The 20,996-nt window shown below is 38.6% G+C and overlaps 1 protein-coding gene across 1 annotated transcript in view; it reads right to left on the reverse strand.

The window, feature by feature from the left end:
- The window catches only part of FBN2 (fibrillin 2), a 247,755-nt gene that overhangs the window by 123,584 nt on the left and 103,175 nt on the right, over positions 1 to 20,996 (reverse strand). The window contains exons 12-19 of the mRNA XM_074953067.1: positions 17,914 to 18,033; positions 17,183 to 17,308; positions 15,827 to 15,949; positions 13,107 to 13,229; positions 8,083 to 8,235; positions 7,283 to 7,336; positions 5,373 to 5,498; positions 2,674 to 2,799 (exon numbers count right to left, since the gene is read on the reverse strand). Of these exons, the coding sequence (XP_074809168.1) occupies positions 2,674 to 2,799; positions 5,373 to 5,498; positions 7,283 to 7,336; positions 8,083 to 8,235; positions 13,107 to 13,229; positions 15,827 to 15,949; positions 17,183 to 17,308; positions 17,914 to 18,033 (951 nt within the window). The remainder of the gene's footprint in view (positions 1 to 2,673; positions 2,800 to 5,372; positions 5,499 to 7,282; positions 7,337 to 8,082; positions 8,236 to 13,106; positions 13,230 to 15,826; positions 15,950 to 17,182; positions 17,309 to 17,913; positions 18,034 to 20,996) is intronic.

Here is a 20,996-nt window from a genome sequence, read left to right on the forward strand (position 1 = left end):
TGACAAGACACTTCAGCTCCTGCTGTAGACAAAATATATTTTAGGGTGTCTGGATTAAAATAATTATGTTCAGAAGGAAAACTTCCCCAAAAGTTCAGGTTTATATTAAACCTGAAGTTTTGGAGAATGAGGTACCAAGTCAGTTTCACCAAGTGGGGAAGTAGCCAGAAATATCTTTAATATTCTGGGTTTATTAGATTCCAAATAAATAGCATTACTGATCATTCTAAAATTAACATTAATTTTAAAATAGTACATATGTAACAGCAGTAGTCAATACTATAGGGTCAAATGTGCCCTACCAAACAAAGATTGCTTACTGTGGAGGGCAGTGCAGAAGTAGTACATCTCACTGAGAGACAAAACTTCATGCACATGACAGCACAGCCACTCAATCACAATTGTTCTCTGTAAAGGATGTGCTTCCCTCAAGAAGCAAACCAGCTCTGGTGACTGATCTGAAAGGGGTGGATGGGCCACAACCTTAGCTTCTCCTAGCTCCTTTTGGTGTAACAAACAGTGCTAGCCCCATGTAGTCTTGGTACTCAGGGGAGCGTAAATACTATAACCATAGCCAGTCCCTATCATGATATATTGCTTACTTATGAATATGTAGAAGTTTTCTTATGAACATTCAAAGTTGCTGTAGGTAAACAAACAGGAGTTTAGTTTATTCATTAGAATCCCCAAAGCAAAAAATTATCTATGACCGGTTATCACTTTGAAGAATCTTGAATGATCACTCAAATAATTTTTCTTTCAGTGGCAGAGTACAAGTACATTTTAATTTACATAACAATCCACTAATTGGGCTACAATTTTGTCTGCACACTTCCCCTCCCCTGCCTATCAGACATTGCTTGCTGTAGTTGTGAAATATCTCCTTATACCCCACGTCCCTATTATACTGAAATGTTATACCAGGAATTATAGTCAGAAGCACTGTGCTGTATAAGTTTAAATAAATCAAACTTGCTCACTATTTGTATTTTTATATTTGATGCAGGCTGGCTAAACTGATCATTAATTTAGTTAATGCACCTTTTAATCTTAGATACAAGTTAAAAAGTGTCCATTCTTTAGAGTTATGAGTTGAATTTTCTTGATGAGTGGAAATGACTCTCAGGCTTCTACTGACATCTCCTTGAATGCTCCCCTGAAAATCCAACCCTATCACAATTTTATACAGTGACACCTAGATCATAGGCCTAGTTTTGTTTTGAATTAATATGGTAATTTGTCTTGTTATGTTCTCAGACTGAAAACCCAAACTGGATGGAGATGTCCTTTATAATTACATTTCAATTATTTCATCTCAGTCGTTTGTGTCCTAGTAACTTGTTCAATACATTAGCAAGTTTATGGTCAGAGTTAAGCTTTGAAGTTAAATATCAAGATGAAGAAGCAAACGTAACATCTCTCTTGGTAATATAATGTCTGTCTGCAGCAGACTCAAGACTCTAGAATATAAAGCATAGAGAGAAAAATCACTTTCACTGCTAAAACTATTTTTAAAAAATATGAAAGCTTAAAACTCTCAAGAATAAATTTTAGCTAAATACTGTGTATAGTATTCTAAGACAGCATAGGGATCAGTACATGGATATAACTGATAGGAAAAGTCTACTTTGGAAAGAGTGCAGCTGGATCTTTAACACACAATGAGAGCAGACAGAACTTCAATTTTCAATGACTGCATGGAACACAATTCCCTTTGAATGGAAAGGGACTGAGCTGATCCTGCCAGGAACTGAACCACTGGTTCATGAGATTCTAAGTATTCCAAAGCTGACGCCTTCAATTTGCAAACCATTCCCTTTGGAAAAGGGCAATTCACAGTGAAAAATCCCTTACTGTGATACTATTGAATTATATAATTCAAGTGGCCAACCCAAAAACAACACTGAAAGTTACCAAAATTCCACTATTCCTGGTAGCATTATGCATTTCTGTTCAAAATAAAACAGAAATTAACACCTCTGCACCAACTTCATTTATCAGCCCAATCAATGCAAAATTGATTTTGGACACAAAAAATACTCACTAGCTTCCAGTGGCTATATTCTTAATTGTATCATTTGTGATATTGTGTGATACTTGTATCATTCAGGGCAGAGAGCAATGACAATTTTAAAAATATACATATTTTGCAGCAATAAAAGAACAATATCAATAGTCAGTAAGGCACAGATCCAGGATCCACTTAATACAATGGAAATACAGCTATTGACATCAATAGTAGCAGGATTTAGCCCTACATGATATTCTCTTGTTCAACATCGGGGAAGATGAGGAAGACTGGACTTCTGGAACCAAAACAAACACATTTATCAAGGCCACAAACCAGAGATCTGCATTCACAGAATGCTCAAGAGATAAATGTGCATTTTCTTTAACTTTCTCTTCAAAGTATTCGTCTAACAAAACATACTGTTGTGTAGAAAATGAACTGGCTATATTGGAGGAAATTCAGTCATGCCCCATCATTCTAAGATAATTCCACTGAGAGCAATGACAAGATGCATTTTTTGATTTATACCATAATATAGGCCTTTCCTTCCCTTCATTGTTTTGTATCACCATGAGTCTTCTCTGCTCATCTCAAACGCCAATACTATAATATCACTGATTAGATCAACACTATCCAGATGGCTCCCACTCCAGCATTTTTACCTTCACATGTGTCAGTCTCACTGCTGAATACATAACCCTTTGGACATGTACAGCTGTAGCTTCCAGGTGTGTTTCGACACAGGCCATTGTCACACAGCAGTCTGTTCACTGAACATTCATCAATGTCTGGAAAAGATCAGGTAGACACATTAATGAACAAGTCTGCCCTCCTTTTCTCCAAGTATTATTTTAATTGTACTCTCAGCAGCAGTCATATGTCTCACATTCAGTTTTCCGCATTTGAATCTGAACAAGGAGAAATGCCAATACTTGGTTTCAAGAAGTTAATAAACTTTCAAATTCCTCTTACCCCATATTCTATGTTACACTTAAGAATTTTCACAACTAGTTTGTCAGTATATATCAGTTTTTCAGTAAAGCACAGCTTTATGTCCTCCATTAGAACACGGCGACTTTGGGATATTTGGCCGTTTATAAACAGCCATGATTATCGTGCTCAGATTTGTCTGTTTGGCAGCCAGCAGTGATGTTAAACATGCTTTTAACAAAAATTCATTAAGAGTTACATCACTGTGCTATTCCTTTTTTCTGTGCAAAATATTTGCTATCAGAGAAGGTACAGTAGGAAACACCTACACTAATATCTATGTATAAAAAATACTCTGCTTCACTCCAACTGATCACACACTGAAATATTGCAACCGTGAGTGTTTCATGAGTGTACATATTTCTACCTATCTACTGATTGATAGCAGATATATTACCACAAGCTAACATTAAAGCTGGGAAGCCAAGCACCAAAAAATCCGGAAAACCCAAAAGTTAATGTTGCTCCTTAACCTTACTTTAGACTTTTGCAAAATCTTCTATAATATACATTAACAAACATTATTACTGTAAACTGCTTATGCTTAACAATGAAAACAAAAATATAAAATCTTATTTTTTAAGTGTTATTCTGTGATTCCCATTACTGTAGTATTTTAGCACCTCACAAACACTTTATCCTCCCAATTTTCCTATGAAGAAAGTGCTATTATACAGCTGGGGATGTAACAGAAATTAAGGGCTTAATCTAATTTCAATCAAAACCAATAAGATGATTCCAACATACTTCAGTGGACATTGAATTGGACCCTAAGTGAGTTGCCAAAGGTCACACAGGAAGTCTGTGTCAGAGCTGAGAAAATAATTCAGCATTTCTGAGTTCCAGTTCAGTGCTTTAACAAGACCATCCTTCCTCTCATACAATGTATGTGCAACTTAAAACCGTAGGAGCAACCTTTTGGTATTTCCTGTCTTTTGACTGCTTGATTTCTCAAGGTTAATGTTACAGTAAAGAAAAGTTCTATCCCCCTCTTTAACTGACAATTTTTTAAATTGAAGCAAAAAAGGACAATTACGTAATTAGAGAGACAAGGTGAGCAAGGTAATATTTTTTACTAGACCAACTGCTGTTGGTGAGAGAGACAAGCTTCCGAGCTTACACAGAGCTCTTCTTCAGGTCTGGGAAATGTCCACAGAGTGCCACTGCTATGTACAAGCTAGAACAGGTTGTTTAGTTGTTAACACATGATAACAGTTTTCAAGTACGTAAAAGGTTGTTACAAGGAGGAGGGAGAAAAACTGTTCTTCTTAACCTCTGAGGATAGGACAAGAAACAATGGACTTAAATTGCATCAAGGGAGGTTTAAGTTGGACATTAGGAAAATCGTCCTGTCAGGCTGGGTAAGCACTGGAATAAATTGCCTAGGGAGGTTGTGGAATCTCCATCATTGCAGATTTTTAAGAGCAGGTTAGACAAACACCTGTCAGGGATGGTCTAGATAATACTTAGTCCTGCCATGAGTGCAGGGGACTGGACTAGATGACCTCTCAAGGTCCATTCCAGTCCTATGATTCTATGGTATTTCATGGGACCATTCAAATGGAAGTGGCCAGTTAACACTTCTCCAGTCATGGGCGAAAAGGAGAAAGGGGGGAAAAGCTCAGGGTGAGGTGTGTGGTTTAAATGGGTTATAGATTGCTGTAATAGACCAGTGTCTCTATTCAGTCCATGATTTTTAGTGTCTATCAAAGTTATGCCAGGCTTGTCGTCTGCAGGTGTTGTGCAGGTTTCCTTTGAGGATTAGGACTGAGAGGTCAGATATAGAATGATCACTTTGCGAAAAGGGTACACCCACAGTCGATATGGTGTTTTTGTCTTTTAGCATTTTTCTGTGTGAATTCATTAGAGAGCATAGTGATTGTCTCATTTCACCCATATAGTTGTTACTGGGGCATTTAGTGAACTGGATGAGGTACACTACATGTTGTGATAGACTTGCATAGGACCCTTGTGGGACGTGTTGACCATCGCAACACTGGAGATATGTCTCAAGGTTTTGCATCTATTGTTCTGTCAGTCTGGTGCTGCTTTGAGTTGGTATGGTCCGTTCTGTGGGGAGCTTGTTTCTGATGACAAACTTGGAGAGGTTGGGATGTTGTTTGAAGACCAGAAGAGGAGGTTCAGGAGACATTTATTTCATGCTGTGGTCTCCACAGAGTACGGGTTGTAAGAGGGATGCTCCTGAATATACAGACTGAAAGGGGCAGATTTTCTAAAGAGATTTAGTGCTTTTTCATTGCAGCTAAAGGTAATAGCCACTTCTCTCACACACTAAAGGCCCTCTCCTGCTTCCACTAAAATCAACGTGAGTTTAATCATTAATAATTAATTAATACCTCAAATAACTTACCAACACAGTTCCTTCCAGAGGGATCAGGTTCATAGCCACTGTTACAATTACAACGATAGCTACCACGTAGGTTTTCACAAATTCCATTGGAGCAAATATCAGGATCCAATGCACACTCATTAATATCTGTATCAATATAATAGAGAAAATTAATGCAGCTATATTACACATTTAATGCTGTGAAACAGCTTATCGTGGAATAGTTGCACACAGAAATGCCTCTAACACAAAATATTTTGTAAGTGCAGTGACTATGGATTCAGCGCCGAAGAGCCATTCTTTGCACATTTCATCTCATGGGATCCAGGACTTTTTCCACATTAACAAAACAAAACGTTACTCTTTCTATATGTTGATTCCTGTGGCTAATATAGAAACACTGGAAAGGACAACAAGGATGTCGGGCCTGATTGTGATCTCACTTAAACTTCTTTTACACTGGTGCTACTCCACTTATTTCCATGATTTACTTGGACTGATTAACAATGGTGCATCTGAGATCAGTATCTGGCCTGCAATTTACATGTACACAGATACATACTCAAACACTTTGGTTATAGATTTGTAATAACACCATAAGTAGACAAGATTCCACTGATTTAAATTTTCTTATGAAAGCTTTGGACATCTTATAATCTTTAACGCAAGGTTAACAAAGTTCACTAACCTTGACTAAATCTTGGGGAACAGTTGGGCACATTTCATGCTACAACCTACCTCCCTGCAGCACAGATTTCCCCTAACAGGTCCAGGCCATCCTTTTCCCTTAAGAGTTTTTTTTGGTAGAAGTTCAGTACCCACCTATGCCCCAACTTTTCTGATGTCTTCAGGGAGCAACCAGGTCCCTTGATCATGAATAGAATGAAGGGAGCAGGGTTGGGTGACTGTTACTGCAGTGTGGTAAAGTCAGTATGACTAGGATGGAGAGAAAAATGGACATGACTAGGAATGAGAATTGTCTGTAAGAGGGATTTCCTGCCTGCTCTCAATAAAGGGAGCAGATGAGGAGGATAACACTGCTTTGGTTGGGGTAGAAGGTTCCGGTTTGAAGAGGTTCAGTTTTCCCCTGCTTTGGGGAATGGTTTGAGCAAGCCAAGTTCCTCAGAGTAAGCAGCAGCAGGGTCCTCTGCAAACCTGTTTTCACTTGTATGAGATCCACAGCAAAGGTTACAATTTTGTTCAGGCCTCCAAAATGGATTTTAATTTATATTTTATCCCTGGAAGAGATTAATCTTCTGCAGGCACCTTGCAAAGACTACGATCGGTCTTATACCCCTTGTGAGGAGTTCCAGTCTTCAGGTACTGAACAAAGACTGTAACCGCCACAGAGGACCTCATACAAATTCCCATAGTTCGAAACTGCAGCATTGCGGAAAATGGTTATTTCTCCTGTGAGATTTACAGTCTCACCAAGTGGCACTAGTGGAGCTTATACAGTCAGTAAACCATAAAGTATTCATCTCAGAGAATTTACAAACTCTGCTTACGCACTTCACATTACTTACAACTTCAGGAAGACACCAAAAATCACAGCCTGTGAAATGATAAAACTAGGCCCATAAGCTTACACTATTGAACAGAAATAACATTTTCTTTTTTATTTAAGTATTATTTTTAAATGCTAACTTTGCTATTGCTGAAAGTACTCCAGTAGGGTCTCATCCTGCTCCCACTGAAGTGATGGGAGTTTTACTACTACTTGGATGGGAACAATTCTCATCCTTTCTTAGGAAGCTTTGATTTATTTTAATGTTGTACCATATTTGAAACAACATACCATATCTTGAAAAAAGCCTTTAGCCACTCGTATCTTATGAAAAATCCAAATGCTGAATTATACTTTTGAATATTTGTTTTACTTTCATTATTTTTCATGTCTCAGACATATAAGAAAAAAAATGCAACATTACCTCGTCCATCCACAGTAATGCCTACTCCACTGCTACACAGGCCATGGAATTCAGCTACTCAATTGAAACAAAAGTTGAATAAAAAAATGTTAGTTCTAAACCTCCAAGTACATACTTGAATAAAAATTGTGACATCATGAAAGAAATACTAGAAGGAAAACTATGGTATTATCCTCTCAAAAGTACCATCTCCTCGACAGCTTCACAACAGAGCAATGTCACCCCAGAAAGCAACATGGACTGTTTTCCAAAATATGGTGATATGAATACTGTTTTCAAGGGGAATTTGTGGCAAATAAACTGTTTCTTCATGTTCTCTGCATTTTCCTGTTACTAAAGATGAGTGAACTAGTTCTTATTTAAAAAAAAAAAAAAGGGGCGGGGGGGAGGGGTTTGAACATCAACCCCATTACCAAACTGAATAGTGACTGTACTTTACACTGGACTGATTTTGTTAGGGAACCTACAGCTCCTTGTCTAACACCTGTAAGGTACCTTTTCTCCTATCCAACATAACCTCTTCTGGCTCACCCTACACTTAAAGATAATTATGAGGCCCTGCTGCATCTATCTAGAGCTTGGTGTCTACACCCTGAATTCTCACATAGTCTGGACAGGTCTGAAGTTTGGTGCACTCTAGACAGCACTGTGCATGGAAGAACATAGAAAAACATTCTTCTTTTGTTCACATTAAATACTACAAGTTTAGATTACCTTGAAAATAAATGCTATGAATCTGCTTTGAATCAGACTTATTAGTCTATGTTAGCTGTGAGATCGGAAGAATTATGCAACTTTACCTGAGTTCTTGGCAGGACATGGGTGACATGGCTCTCCAAAGCCATAGTCTGGATTGGCACAGCAACATTCAGATTTTGTCACTGCCCCAGGGAAAGGGCGGACACATACTCCTTTTTTGATTCCTCCATAGCATGTACTGCGCATGTGAGTATCTAAGAAAGGTGAGGCAGAGAAATAATTATGTATTCTTAGACTAGGAAGGATATGAACGAATATTCTTTCAATAAGAACCTGAGATCAGAATCTTATCCAGTGAAAGGGATATAGTTTGTCCAGTACCCAGGATGGTTCACTTATAAGCCACTGAAAGCCAAGTGCCTGCATCGAAGAACAGAATTTGGCTCTAAATAGTTATCTGAATGTTCCCATTCCAAGTATATGTTCCCGTCTGTGGTGTATGTTCTTTCCAAACTCATCTGTCACTGGAGGCTGATTTTGCATGCTTATGTTTAATAGTACAGTAACTTACTCCATGAAAAGTCCCATCGGACTCAATGACATTACTTATGAAGCAAGATAGTACTCAGTGTAAGGGTAGCAGAAAGGAGCCTTTTGATTGTAAGTTCTTTGATGCACTTTTCAGCAAAATGCCTATGACATTGTGAGTACTACTAACATAAAATAAAATAAAATCAGCCCTATGTAATGTGATAACTTTCAGATTACAAATACTTTTCTGGGAGCTATAATGTCTGAATAATATTATTCAGATCATTCAATGAATCATGTAGCATAGTCAGATAGAAAGCTCCTGTGTCTGATCCTGGAATACAACTTTCTAAACACCATACAGGCTCCTTGAAATTCTATCCAGAGGATTACGTATGAATGAAATTTTTGTTACACACTATTTGAAATAACCTACTTTATGTCTGGAACAATTATATCATCTTTTTGTAAAACTGAAATTCCCAAATGAGTCATGAATCTGCCTCATGATTTCTTGGCATCTTAAGGGCATTTTCTTGTTGAAACTGTAATATTTATGGTATATCTTTAAAAAGGTACTAGTGATAACCCATGGGTATGGCTCTATGAGTGAGGTGGTCAAATGTGTATGTGGTTCTCGCAGAGTTGTGCTGATTCGTGCATAGGTTGAACAGTGGCAGTTGGGCCAAGTAATCCCCCATCTCTGCAGTCTCCCTCATACACCCAATGAAATTACTCCATGCACATCAACTGGAGAGTAAGAGTACTGATTAGTTGAGTTACCTCTGCTATCACAATTGTCTAGAATTCTTGGTATGACATATATAGATGCCTTTCCGTAGCTGTCACACAGCTGTAATTCATAAAATCAAAACAGCCAACAACTTAAAAACTGGATGGCAACAGATTGCAAATCCCAGCAATGACAGGATCTGGGGATATTCTAAACAAAAAGAGCTCTGAACCATGCATGGAGCTGTTTATATTACTTCACGCTGACTGAATAGACATTCTGGGCTTCAGAGTGACACAAAGAGGCAATTCTGGAATCTCATCATAAGTAGCAGCAGTCCATCTTGAAAGCTCCAAAGCCATTCAGTTACTGTGTGCCATGCTATAGCATCGCAAGTGGCTAGAAAAAGGCAATTCTCGAGTAACAGTCCTTGCCACAGATAATGCAGATGCAGGGTCAGAGGGATGAAGCCAGGGCACTACTAGCACTTGAGGCCTGTTGTGCTTTCCTCTTTGCTCTCTTCACTTTCCTCTCTCTCTCAACCACTTTTTTTCAGTCTCTGACTCCCTGTTGCAGCACAGTCCTCCGGTGTAACCTGGTGCTAACTGAATATTCCCAGCTTGATGCTGAAAGTTTTCAAATTCTTTTTGCGAAATGTCCTTGAACCTGTGTCTAGGTTGGCCTAGTAGCCTTAGAGCATCTGCAAGTTCTCCATAAAGGAGATCCTTTGGAAAGCATGCATTCAATGCAGATGACCAAGCCAGCAGAGATACGTGTGTCTGAGAATGATGACTAGGCTTGGCAATTTTGCTTTCTCAAGTACTTCGGTGTCATGGACATTTCCCACTTCATATTTAGAATACAGTGAAAACAGCAGGTATGTAAGATGTTTAGCCTTTGCTGAAGCCTGCTGGAGGCAGTCCATCACCATACAGCAGTGTGCTCAGAACGCAAGCCTGGTAGACCTGTATCTTGGTGTTCAATATTAGTTTCCATGTGCTTGGTCAGCTGGCCGAATGTGGCGCACGCCTTTCTGATGCCAGAATTAATCTTGTTATCTAGAAATAAGTTATCCGATACAGTAACTCCCAAATAGCATAACTCGTGCACAATTTCTATCATGGTGCTAATAAAAGTTCTGGTGCAGTCAAGAGACCTTGTGCCATAATCAATGTCTTCTTTAGACTGATGGTTAGTCCAAATTCACCACAAGCTAGCACAAAGCTATTACATAAAATTCCTCCTTCCTTCTTCTTGAAACAAGGAATCTTATTATATAGATATGGGCAGCTGTATATGCTCATATGTGAAATACTGTGCCAAGCTGGCCTTACAATGTGTAAAGCCCCAAACTGCCGGAACGCTGTGGGCGGGAGGTAAAGGAGAGCACAGAAAACTGAACACTGGGTTGCTTCCCACTACTGTCTCACTGCCAGAGTGTGAGATCAGACCGGCCTGGGCCCCAAAGTGTGTGGACCACACAAAGTTGCTGCCTGGCTCTTACTTAAAGCTGGCTCTGCAACTGTGCCCTAATTGTGAAATCCCTAACACAATAAGAATGGTGCTGGGAGTTTACCATCTCAGGCTGTCTGTGCTCATTTCAGTACTTTATTGGCAATATTCATTAACATGATATAAGCAAATATCATGGCTGCAACATCAGTGAGAACAAGTCATACTTTTAATTCTTGGTTTAAACCTTAGCATAGGTTTAATTAACTATAATAAAATGCCTGCATTTATTAAAATACAGTACATATTTAGTATTCTCATTTAGAAATAGAGTAAAGGAACATTCTGCTTTTCATATTAACTTCCTTTCACTCCTTGCATCATGCAGACTTTTCCTATTGGAGTTTCTAAATGGAGTTTGTAATTGAAGGGGTTAGACTGAGCTGGTACTTGGTGGAACACTGCAGTGGTTTTATTTTGGTAATCCCCCAGCTTCTGCAGAATTAAAATTTTTGTTTTAAAATAAGAATATAATAATATAAAAGTGCTTAGCCCTTATGGTTATAGAGATACCCTTCCAAATATTAACTGATGCAGTACAATCTTCCTGTGTCTGTAGACAGGCAGGTAGGAATAATGGGCTACGTCTTCAGTACATGGAGCGAACATTAGTTTTAAGCCACCTGTGTGTTATCCCAAACCCCAGGGCCCAGTTCAGAGTCAGGGTTGTTCTTAGTTGTGCAGGCTTATAATGTGCATCCGATGAAGTGAGCTGTAGCTCACAAAAGCTTATGCTCAAATAAATTGGTTAGTCTCTAAGGTGCCACAAATACTCTTTTTCTTTTTGCGAATACAGACTAACACAGCTGCTACTCTGAAATCTCTATAGGGCCATAATTCCAGCAGAGAACAGAATGCTTCAGCCTTGGTTCTTTATATCCCTTTATCCTTGATCTGATTGAATAGTTCTCAGATTGATCATAACTGCTGTATTATTTATCTCAACTACATTTGTCTTAACTTAGAAGCATAATTATGACAATTTAAATGTTGGCTAAGTTAACTACTTCACTGCTGATTATTTTAGCAGGAACATCCAGCTATTTTGAGATTGTGGGCACAGTTTTGGTGAAGTACCACCACATTCTTCTTCCGATCTGATCCCTCGGTAATAGCAAACAGCCAGCTACACAAAAGAAAGCTGATAAAAAGCCATCAGACAACATCTGCTAATACCCAATAATAATTATCTATATTTCCATTTTTCCAACACACATCATTAAGCACAGTGAACATGCACATTTACAGTATTGTGTTATTTTTAGTTTATCTCCTGTTAGTTTATAAGCCATATGTGTGTGCATACACAACACTGGGCAAATGGACTTCCCCTAAACCAATGATCTCCAGTATGCAGGACTAATTCGCAGGAGGAATTCTTGCATGGAATTGTTTGCTCCTTCTCCACAGCAGATTTAGAGATTTGGTTTCTCTCATTATTCGCAGCTTCTAGTCATACCATTGAGACTCAAACGTTTCCCAAGGACAAGGATTGTTTGACTGAGTTAAAGCTGGATTAGAGTGATCACTGGAGACTATACAGTCGGACAATTATGCATGACCTACCACATCCTTTCTATCTCTAATTTCTATGATGATGACGATTTTTCAGACTTCACACACACCTGATTTGGGCCACTAAAAATCATGCATTTCAAAGGAGGAATTCATTCTTTCAAAGATTGTTAGTAATCATAAGATTTTTCATTGGATGAAGCTGAGAGCTACATTATTTGATATCCTCAGTTTAAGAACAGAGAACCTCAGTTTTTTCCTTAATCTTTTTTATCTTCTAATTTTCAGCACCTTGTGCAGCATAATTTCATGCCACCAAACACAGTGATTATGAAATATTTATGAGTCCGTATAAAATCATGTTTACTTAGGTTGCATTTTTATGATAACTTACTATATTTCTTCTGCTGGAGTATTGTTTGCTTTACTTGATCTTCATAGGATGAGGGAAAGCGGTGAAAATGAGAGAAACAATATATTCAAAAAAATACAACTCCTTCCCCTCCCCTGACCAAAGTGGTTTATTTTTTCCAATGATTTGGGGTGAGTGACCAGCATTAGAGGAAAGGGTGAGATGCACAAGTGAAAATACTGACTCAGGAATGGAAATGTATTTAAAAAGACGCAGGAGACAGGGAAGATCAAGACACAGATCCTGTAATCATAGACTATCAACCATGTGGCAGAATGAATCCTACATAATTAATTATTTTAATCAACAGCAAATGTCAACATTAACAAGAAGAATGTCTTTTGATTTTTTAAAAAATATTATACTTTGATATATCATAATAAGAAGTCCTAATTGCTTTTCATTGAAGAAGTCTCACTTACCTACACAAACACGGCCATCAACCCCAACCGCCAGGCCTGGTGGACATTCACACCGAAAAGAACCTTCCGTATTGATGCAATGACCATTCATACAAATTCCTGGCGTCTGGCATTCATCAATGTCTGGCCAGAGGGAAACATAATTCACTTATTGTTATTTTTGAGTAAATGTCATTAAAGCATTGCTTCTTGGTACTATAGTAGTTGAGGGATTGTTAGCATTTCCCTGTTAAACTTGATATGCAAGGTCTCAGCCAAAGGGCATATACTTTAAAACAAAGTTTCAGAAAAAATGTGGAGTCTAGAGGTATCAGAGATTCTATATTTAGCTTGTCATTTGCAGATTTTTCACTTTGTTTTCCGCCATTTATTTCACAGTAATATTGTGTTTTAAAATTGAAGTTAGAATACAGATAATTATGGCATAATTGTCTCTTAGCAAAGCCAGTGTCTCACTTAACTTCACTAAGGACATGATGCTGTTCCCCGTGGAGTCAGGGACAAAAAACTCCTATTAACGTCAAAGGTGCAGGATCAAACTCTGTAAAGAGAGGTTTACTTTGGCCAGTAATGCAATTTTCACAGTGAAGTACTGTATAATGAAACAATTTGGATTTTCTATTTAACTCTAAATGGAGCGTCACCACTATTGATTCATCTCACTTCGTTTTTTCTAAGACACCTGTTATTGCAGTATCGAAGTACTGAATTCACTATGAGATGGTTGGACAAAACATTATATTGTAATAAAGTTCAGTACTAGAGCATTGTCCTGTAGCAAACATTAATATACCACAGTCAATCTTTTAGGAGTTGTTTCATGGTGATGAGGGATTTTTCATTTTTTTAAAATAAAAACAACTGATTTTTAAAATTCAAAACCTGGTAAGACTATAGTTTTGTTGCTCTCTCAAGCCTGACAATTTATTTGTGCTATTTAAGCAGCAAGGAAAGGAAGTCTTCTCCTTTTATGAACTAACACTTTGTACTCAATACCAATCTCATACCACAGTTTAGTTAAATCAAAGCCAGCTAACCTCTGCTCATGAATCCCATTCATTAGTTCAGGCAGCCTCTTTCTTTTTCCCTGTTTTCTTTATTCTCAGCAAGTTTACAGGTAATTTGCAACTCAGAAATATAAGAACAAGTCAGGATTTCTCTTCCCCCTTTCTCTAAAATTTGATTTAAATTACAGGGTTTAACCCTACATTTTTTCTTTTGTCTGCAGACAGTGTATATCTGTGCAACTGAAAAAAAAAAAGTGTGGATTCATCTTTTTATGGTCAAGTCATACTAATTTTCATCTAAATGAACAGCTTAAAAATAACTTTTGAGTGTGAACTGGAAAGCTACAGGTTTATTTTAAAAGGAACCAGATTCACATAAGAGCTCCAATTTTAGTACAGAAAGAAAAAATGTTCACAGACAAGTTTGGTCATTAAATACCTTTCTACTGAAGGCCCAATCCAACTTCCACAGTTGTCTTTAAATGGAGTTAGATTAGGCTACATTCTTTAAACGTTCAAAATTTTCCTTTTCTTCACAAAGAATCTTGTGTTTAGCCCTACGTGATGGTGTCCTAATAAACATTATGTAATTCTAGAGCAGGGGTGGGCAAACTTTTTGGCCTGAGGGCCACATCTGGGAATAGAAATTGTATGGCTGGCCACGAATGCTCTCAAAATTGGGGCTGGGGTGTCGGAGGGGGGTGAGGGCTCTGGTTGTGGGTGCAGGCTCTGGGGTGGGGCCAGAAATGAGGTGTTCAGGGTGCCGTAGGGGGCTAAGGGCTCTGGGGTGAGGTTGGGGATGAGAAGTTTGGGGTGCAAGAGGGTGCTCCGGACTGGGATCCAGGGGTTCAGAGGGCAGGAGGGGGATCAGGGCTGGGGTAGGGGCGCGGGGAGAGTCTCAAGGGTGCAGGCTCCGGGTGCTGCTTACCTCAAGAGGCCCCCGGAAGCAGTGGCATGTCCCTTCTCCAGCTCCTATGTGGAGGCGCAGCCAGGTGGCTCTGCACACTGCCCCATCTGCAGGTATCACCCCTGCAGCTCCCATTGGCCGTGGTTCCTGGCCAATGGGAGCTGCGGGGGTGGCGCCTGGGGCGGGGGAAGTATGCAGAGTGGAGCCCCCTGGCTGCCCCTACACATAGGAGCCAGAAGGAGACCATGCCATTGCTTCCGGGAGCTGCGTGCAGCTGCCCTCGACCCTGCTCCCCAGCTGGAGTGCAGCAAGCCCCAGACCCCGCTCCCCAGCAGGAGCTTGAGGGCCGGATTAAAACGGCTGGCAGGCCAGATCCGGCCCATGGGCCGTAGTTTGTCCACCCCTGGTCTAGAGCAACAAGCAAATGAAGTGGGAATTTACTTTTGAAGATTCATAAAAAGTAAAACCTTTGAAGCTTTTTCATATTGCTACTCTTGTTACTCTTTTTTGAAGTGTTTTACAGAATAAATTACAGCTACATTTCCCACAAATTTTCACAAGCCAATTTGTCATTCATACAACCACTGTATCTTGCACACCATTATTACATGGTTCTGTAATTTCTTTCTAGAATTACAATGAGTATTTTAGGCAGCTTTAGATGCCTACTGTACCAAACTAGCAAGATATTGGAAAATTATTAAGTCCATGTGACAAAAGATTTGCATTCTTACACGATTCACTAGACAGGAAAAGGTGGTTTCAATTAAGATTGTCCTAATGCGTTATCTCACAATCATACATACCAGTACAGTAACGCCCATTTGGAGCCAGGACAAACCCTGGTTTGCAGATACATTTGAAGCTACCATCCTCATTTATGCACATCCCATTTAAACACATGTTGGTGGTGGTGCACTCATCATGATCTGCAGAAACAGAGCACAGAAAATGACTTATACCCTTTAGTCTTGAGGAAATAGAAGCAGCAAAACATCAGAGTTAGAATGTCATTTACCCTGAATATTTCAACAGAGAAGGCATGGCAGTAAATGGTGACTCCTCTTCCCTTAAGAGAAGGGAGAACAAAGTTCAACTATCTTAAAGAATTCAAAGCTTGTTGCAGCTGCAAGTTTCTCATGACACTTTTTAACAGAAATAAAAATACCCATCTTCTTTAACATGGCAAAGTAGTAAAACTCAGGCTACGGGATTAAAGGGAGACATGCTGTTTCCTTAGAAAATCTTATTACCTGTGGATTGCATCACATATTAGAGTCTGCCCCACCCTGTCAACAGGAATTGCATGGTCCACTCTGTACTAAACTGTGTGACTATCAGAAATTATCAGAAAATGAAACAATTTATGCTAAGCGTTTAAATATGAAGGAACCAGCAAGAAGTATAACCTTCTTCCTAGTCATTAACAAGAAATTATATAAATATATTATAGCATCTAAATGCCTTTACATTAAATGTATTATGATTACTGTTATCGCAGCAATAACTAAAATGTGCTACGTGCTCTACAAACTCCTACCAAGACACAGCCCCCGCAGCCAGAGTTTAAAATCTAAAAATATGAAACTTACAGTTCAGAAACATGAATAGGCCACTAGCCCATTATGGGGATAAACCGTGACAAGCCCTTATGTTGATGCAAATTAGGAGGAGGAGGAAGCAGGCAAGAAGCCTTACTGCTTGTACTACCCTTACAAACACCTATCACAATTGCAGGGTTTTTGCTCAGAACACCACAAGGACTGCTCTCTTGCTATTCTTCCAGAGGTGAACCGTAAACTAAAGGGGGCAAGTAGGGGTGTGGAGGAGGTGGGATCATGGTTTTGACCCTCACTTCCCCTTCTACTCCAGCCACACCCACATATGCACTGGGTCACTCAGGGAGAGACTGCACCCAGCGAAGGTCAGTTCCTTCCTGAACTCCCTTTGGGATGGTGCAACTCCATACATCACCTACTTGGTGCAGCTCCTCACACTGTCAACTTGACCCCAGTGAGGCTCTGGCACCTCATACCAGATCTTATTTCACAAAATTCCATCTTTGAAGATCAAAAATACTGTGTGAAGTGTAACTTCTAGAAACTTTAAACCAGAGTCTCTCTTTGGCTCTTCACCCTTGTATAAAGACAAGCGCTCCATACCAACACAGTTCTTTCCATCTGTAGTTAGTTCAAACCCAGCATTGCAAATACACTGGAAACTTCCATCAGTGTTCACACACCGGCCATTTTTACAAAGAATGCCATTTTGTATGCATTCATCAATATCTAAGTGAGAGAGAAAAAATCATTAAAAAAAACCTAGGCATTTCAATGAGTAAACAATATTAAGAAAACATTGTACCTCACAGCACTTTACACGGTTTCCATCAGATGGCTCTCCATCAAGGAACTAAAAGTGACACATTACTAGCTATTGTTTTTAAAAGAGCCTGACAGTAAATATTACCTAGAAAGAAACATTTTGAAGATGAAAAGACCTCATTCTCCTGATCTCCCAGTATGCATATAGCTTTATACTGTCAAACATTCATTATGCTGCTATAAGACTAGTGAACAGTGTTAGTCTGTAGTGATGTTCAATAATTAGTCTATTAAAATATGCATAGCCTTAATTTTCTGTGTATTCTCTCTTTAAACCAGCTAGCCAAGTGAACTGGTTCACCGGAAGGAAAAGATGAACAGCAAAGACCAAAAATTAAACCACTATTGTATCTATAGAATTAACTCAAGGGTAGGTCAACATTTCAACTGTAATTAAAAAGTACTTACATCACTGTCATGGTTTACTGAAAAAGAGAACACTAATAATTATTTTCAGAACTCCAATAGAATCTGATAGAGTATGCAGAAGTGTAAACAAATGTTCTTACCAATGCAAGCTTGCTTGGTAGGAGTTCTCTGGAAACCTGCATTGCATTTGCAATAATAGGATCCAGGTGTATTAACACAATCGCCATTAGTGCATGGGTTTGACGTGCACTCATCAACATCTGTTGGCAGCAGAAAATAAGACCATTAGAGATTTCACAGCATAAATTTTCTTTCAAGCACAGCATTTTATGATTGAAGAAATAAGGTAATTAACAGTCAAACACTGAAGTTTGAAGCCTGTTCTTGGTGCAAAATTACTACTTCCCTAAACACACACACCTATTCTTAGTCTAACTAAGAAATCACATTTTCAAAAAGGAAGGGAATACAAATAGTATTTTTTCTCTCTTAAATGTATCCTAAAAGAGAGAAGAGAAAAAGAAATCTATGAAGAATTTGAAACTCCTAGCCTAACAGAAGGGAAAAATCCTTTGTTCAGCTTCACATTCAATTGTTTAACTGAACAACCACTTATTTTCTTTCTTTTGAATAATAAGGTGCCTACAACGCAACAAGCAAGCACTAAGCACTTAAAGAAGAGTATTACCCAGCACAGACACAGTTTAGGTCAGATTATGGCTTTAAGACATGGCATGTACTGTGGGAGTGTGCGGAAGGGCCACACAGCAGCAGGACTCCTTAGAGGAATTCCAGCTGAGATAGCAATATCTGTGCACTGCATCCTGATTATTGAGGCCCCCAACATAAGGATGAAGGAAGTCTATTTGTATCCTTTACCCACACTTTCACACCTGGGAGCAGCCAGATACAATCTGGCTCTTAGGTGAGATGTAGTTTGCTTGCCTTCCAAATAATCTCAAACTTGGATTTTGTAAATAACACCTGACAGTAAATCTCAGCTCATTACACGTTGGAAGTAACTGGCTGGAATGGGAAAGGTAAATAAATGAGGTGATTTATTTTTATCCATTTTCTAAATGAACATGTGCTGTTGGAGTTCCACAACATACAAGTGTTGTTCTAGGATTGTTCTGAGGCTGAAAATCGCAGCAGTCGAGCTTTTCTACTAGCTAAGGCACAAGCGAGAACACACACTGCACAGCATGCAATAGTGAATGCTCACATTGTTGTAAATAATTGCACGTACATACTACATTTCAGACAGATTTTGGATTATACAGAACAGTGCTTTTAGCAAGCTGATTTATAGCAATATTCTTGGCTGGATGAATTTAGGGCCCTCTGGTAAATAGCAAAAAGAATAAAAGGAAAAAATAAATGAAGGATTCAGACAGCCCTTCTCCTCATGCAAAAAGCATTTAGCTCTTTAAAACACTCACATTTGAATGTGCAGTTGATAGCATTGCTGCAAGAAAGCCAAAAGAATGAAGCAAAATGAAGAAAAGAGAAAAAAATCAAGGAATTAGAAAGAATATAGAAAGCAGTGACTGTAACTGTTTTTCAGCCTGTATATGTTTGGATAAGCCATTTGTTGTCCTCGAATAGAATTGTATGTATTTACATGAGCTCCCCACTCAGAGGCAACTCTACAATTCTTGGCCATAAAGAATGTTTTATTCCCATGTGCAGTGGACCAATCCATCCTCTGGATATTTTGGCTCAGTGCTCAGCCAGCCTGCCCAGAAGGATTGCTCATAATTTCTTCAGAACAAAGCCCCTCAACTGTAGATCTACTGATAGTATGTCAAACTCTGAATTGGAGTTTCTCATGAATGTTTTGTCTAACATCCTAATTCCAACAACTTCTATTATGTATTTGTCCTGCCCCAGTAGAGAGGAGGAAAGGAGCAATTTATAAATATATACACTATAATCCTCTACTTTGTTATGGTTTCTAGTACAGAAAAAGATTTTTTTTTCTAGAATAAAGTTCTAAGCAAACTTGTCAGCTGCTAAACTGTCAAAGCAAATTCATATGCATTACCAACTACTCTCATTATCAATGAATTCATAAACTCTAGAGAAGGAAAACAATACTCCCCTATGAAATAACTGATTTAGGCTTAGAAAATCCCTTTCAGTCCATGTGTGCCAGATGACTCCTTGTATTTAAATATGAATCTGGGTTTTTCCTATATTATTACATGCCAGTGATAAAAGGGGCTCAGGCTAAAAATATTCTAATAAAAAAAAGCTGTTAACCTTGAGTTCAGAATGGATATCCCCACCAAAGCAAATTGTCAAACGCAAGGAAATAAGCGTTCAGACTATAAAGTCCTCCACCATGTATACTCCCCTCATCATTTTCCCTTTTCAACCTCATTAACTCCCTCTGTTGCCCACATCTCTCAATTTTTAAATATTTAATCTGCAACAGTGAGCAAAAATTTCACTAAAATATTCTATGGAAAGTTTGATTGTTTTCTGAAGATTTATTGTGCCAAATCTGAGGACAAAAAAGTATGAAATACAGGTATTTGAATCCACCTGTAAGTACAAATCTCAACACAACTGTAACTGTGGTTTTGCTACTGATGCTTCTACAATATTTTTACCATTTTATTGAATATGTTTTTGCAAACACAGTGATAACAAGGAAGGATTACTACAACACAGTTTCTATCAATTCAGAAAGAGGAACTGATGGTCTATTAGACTGCTCAGTATCAGTCCAGTAAGGATTGTTGTGAATCTTATCTCTTTAATAGTAGACAATGATTCATGATGAAAACTGTACAGTATAATTGGAGGACTGGAAGTTGTGTATAAACCTACCCTTTTGTTCTGGCAGGACCATTTTGAAAAAAGTCATACTTTCTTTTTCTGCCTTACCCCATGAAAATTCTTTAATAATTTTCTGAACTTCTTAAAATATCCTTTGGGGTTTTCCCTGGGTAAGGAGCCAAACAGATTATAATAGTCTGGAAAGAGCGTTCATTTTTATATTATTAACCTTACCCCATACAGTGAAATGTAGCTGTTCCCAATGCCCCTAGCCTGTTCTTTCAGTAACCAGAAGAGAATCCAAATTGGATTTGAACAAGTCCTTTAGCTTAATTTAATTTAATGTATATCATTATGCACGGATATTTCATTCTGTTAAGTTCCCACTTAAAGTCCCACGTTCAAACTCTTGGTTGATATACAGCATTTGCATTCA

The sequence above is a fragment of the Natator depressus genome, chromosome 5 (genome assembly GCF_965152275.1).
Source record: "Natator depressus isolate rNatDep1 chromosome 5, rNatDep2.hap1, whole genome shotgun sequence".
NCBI classification, from domain to species: Eukaryota; Metazoa; Chordata; order Testudines; family Cheloniidae; genus Natator; species Natator depressus.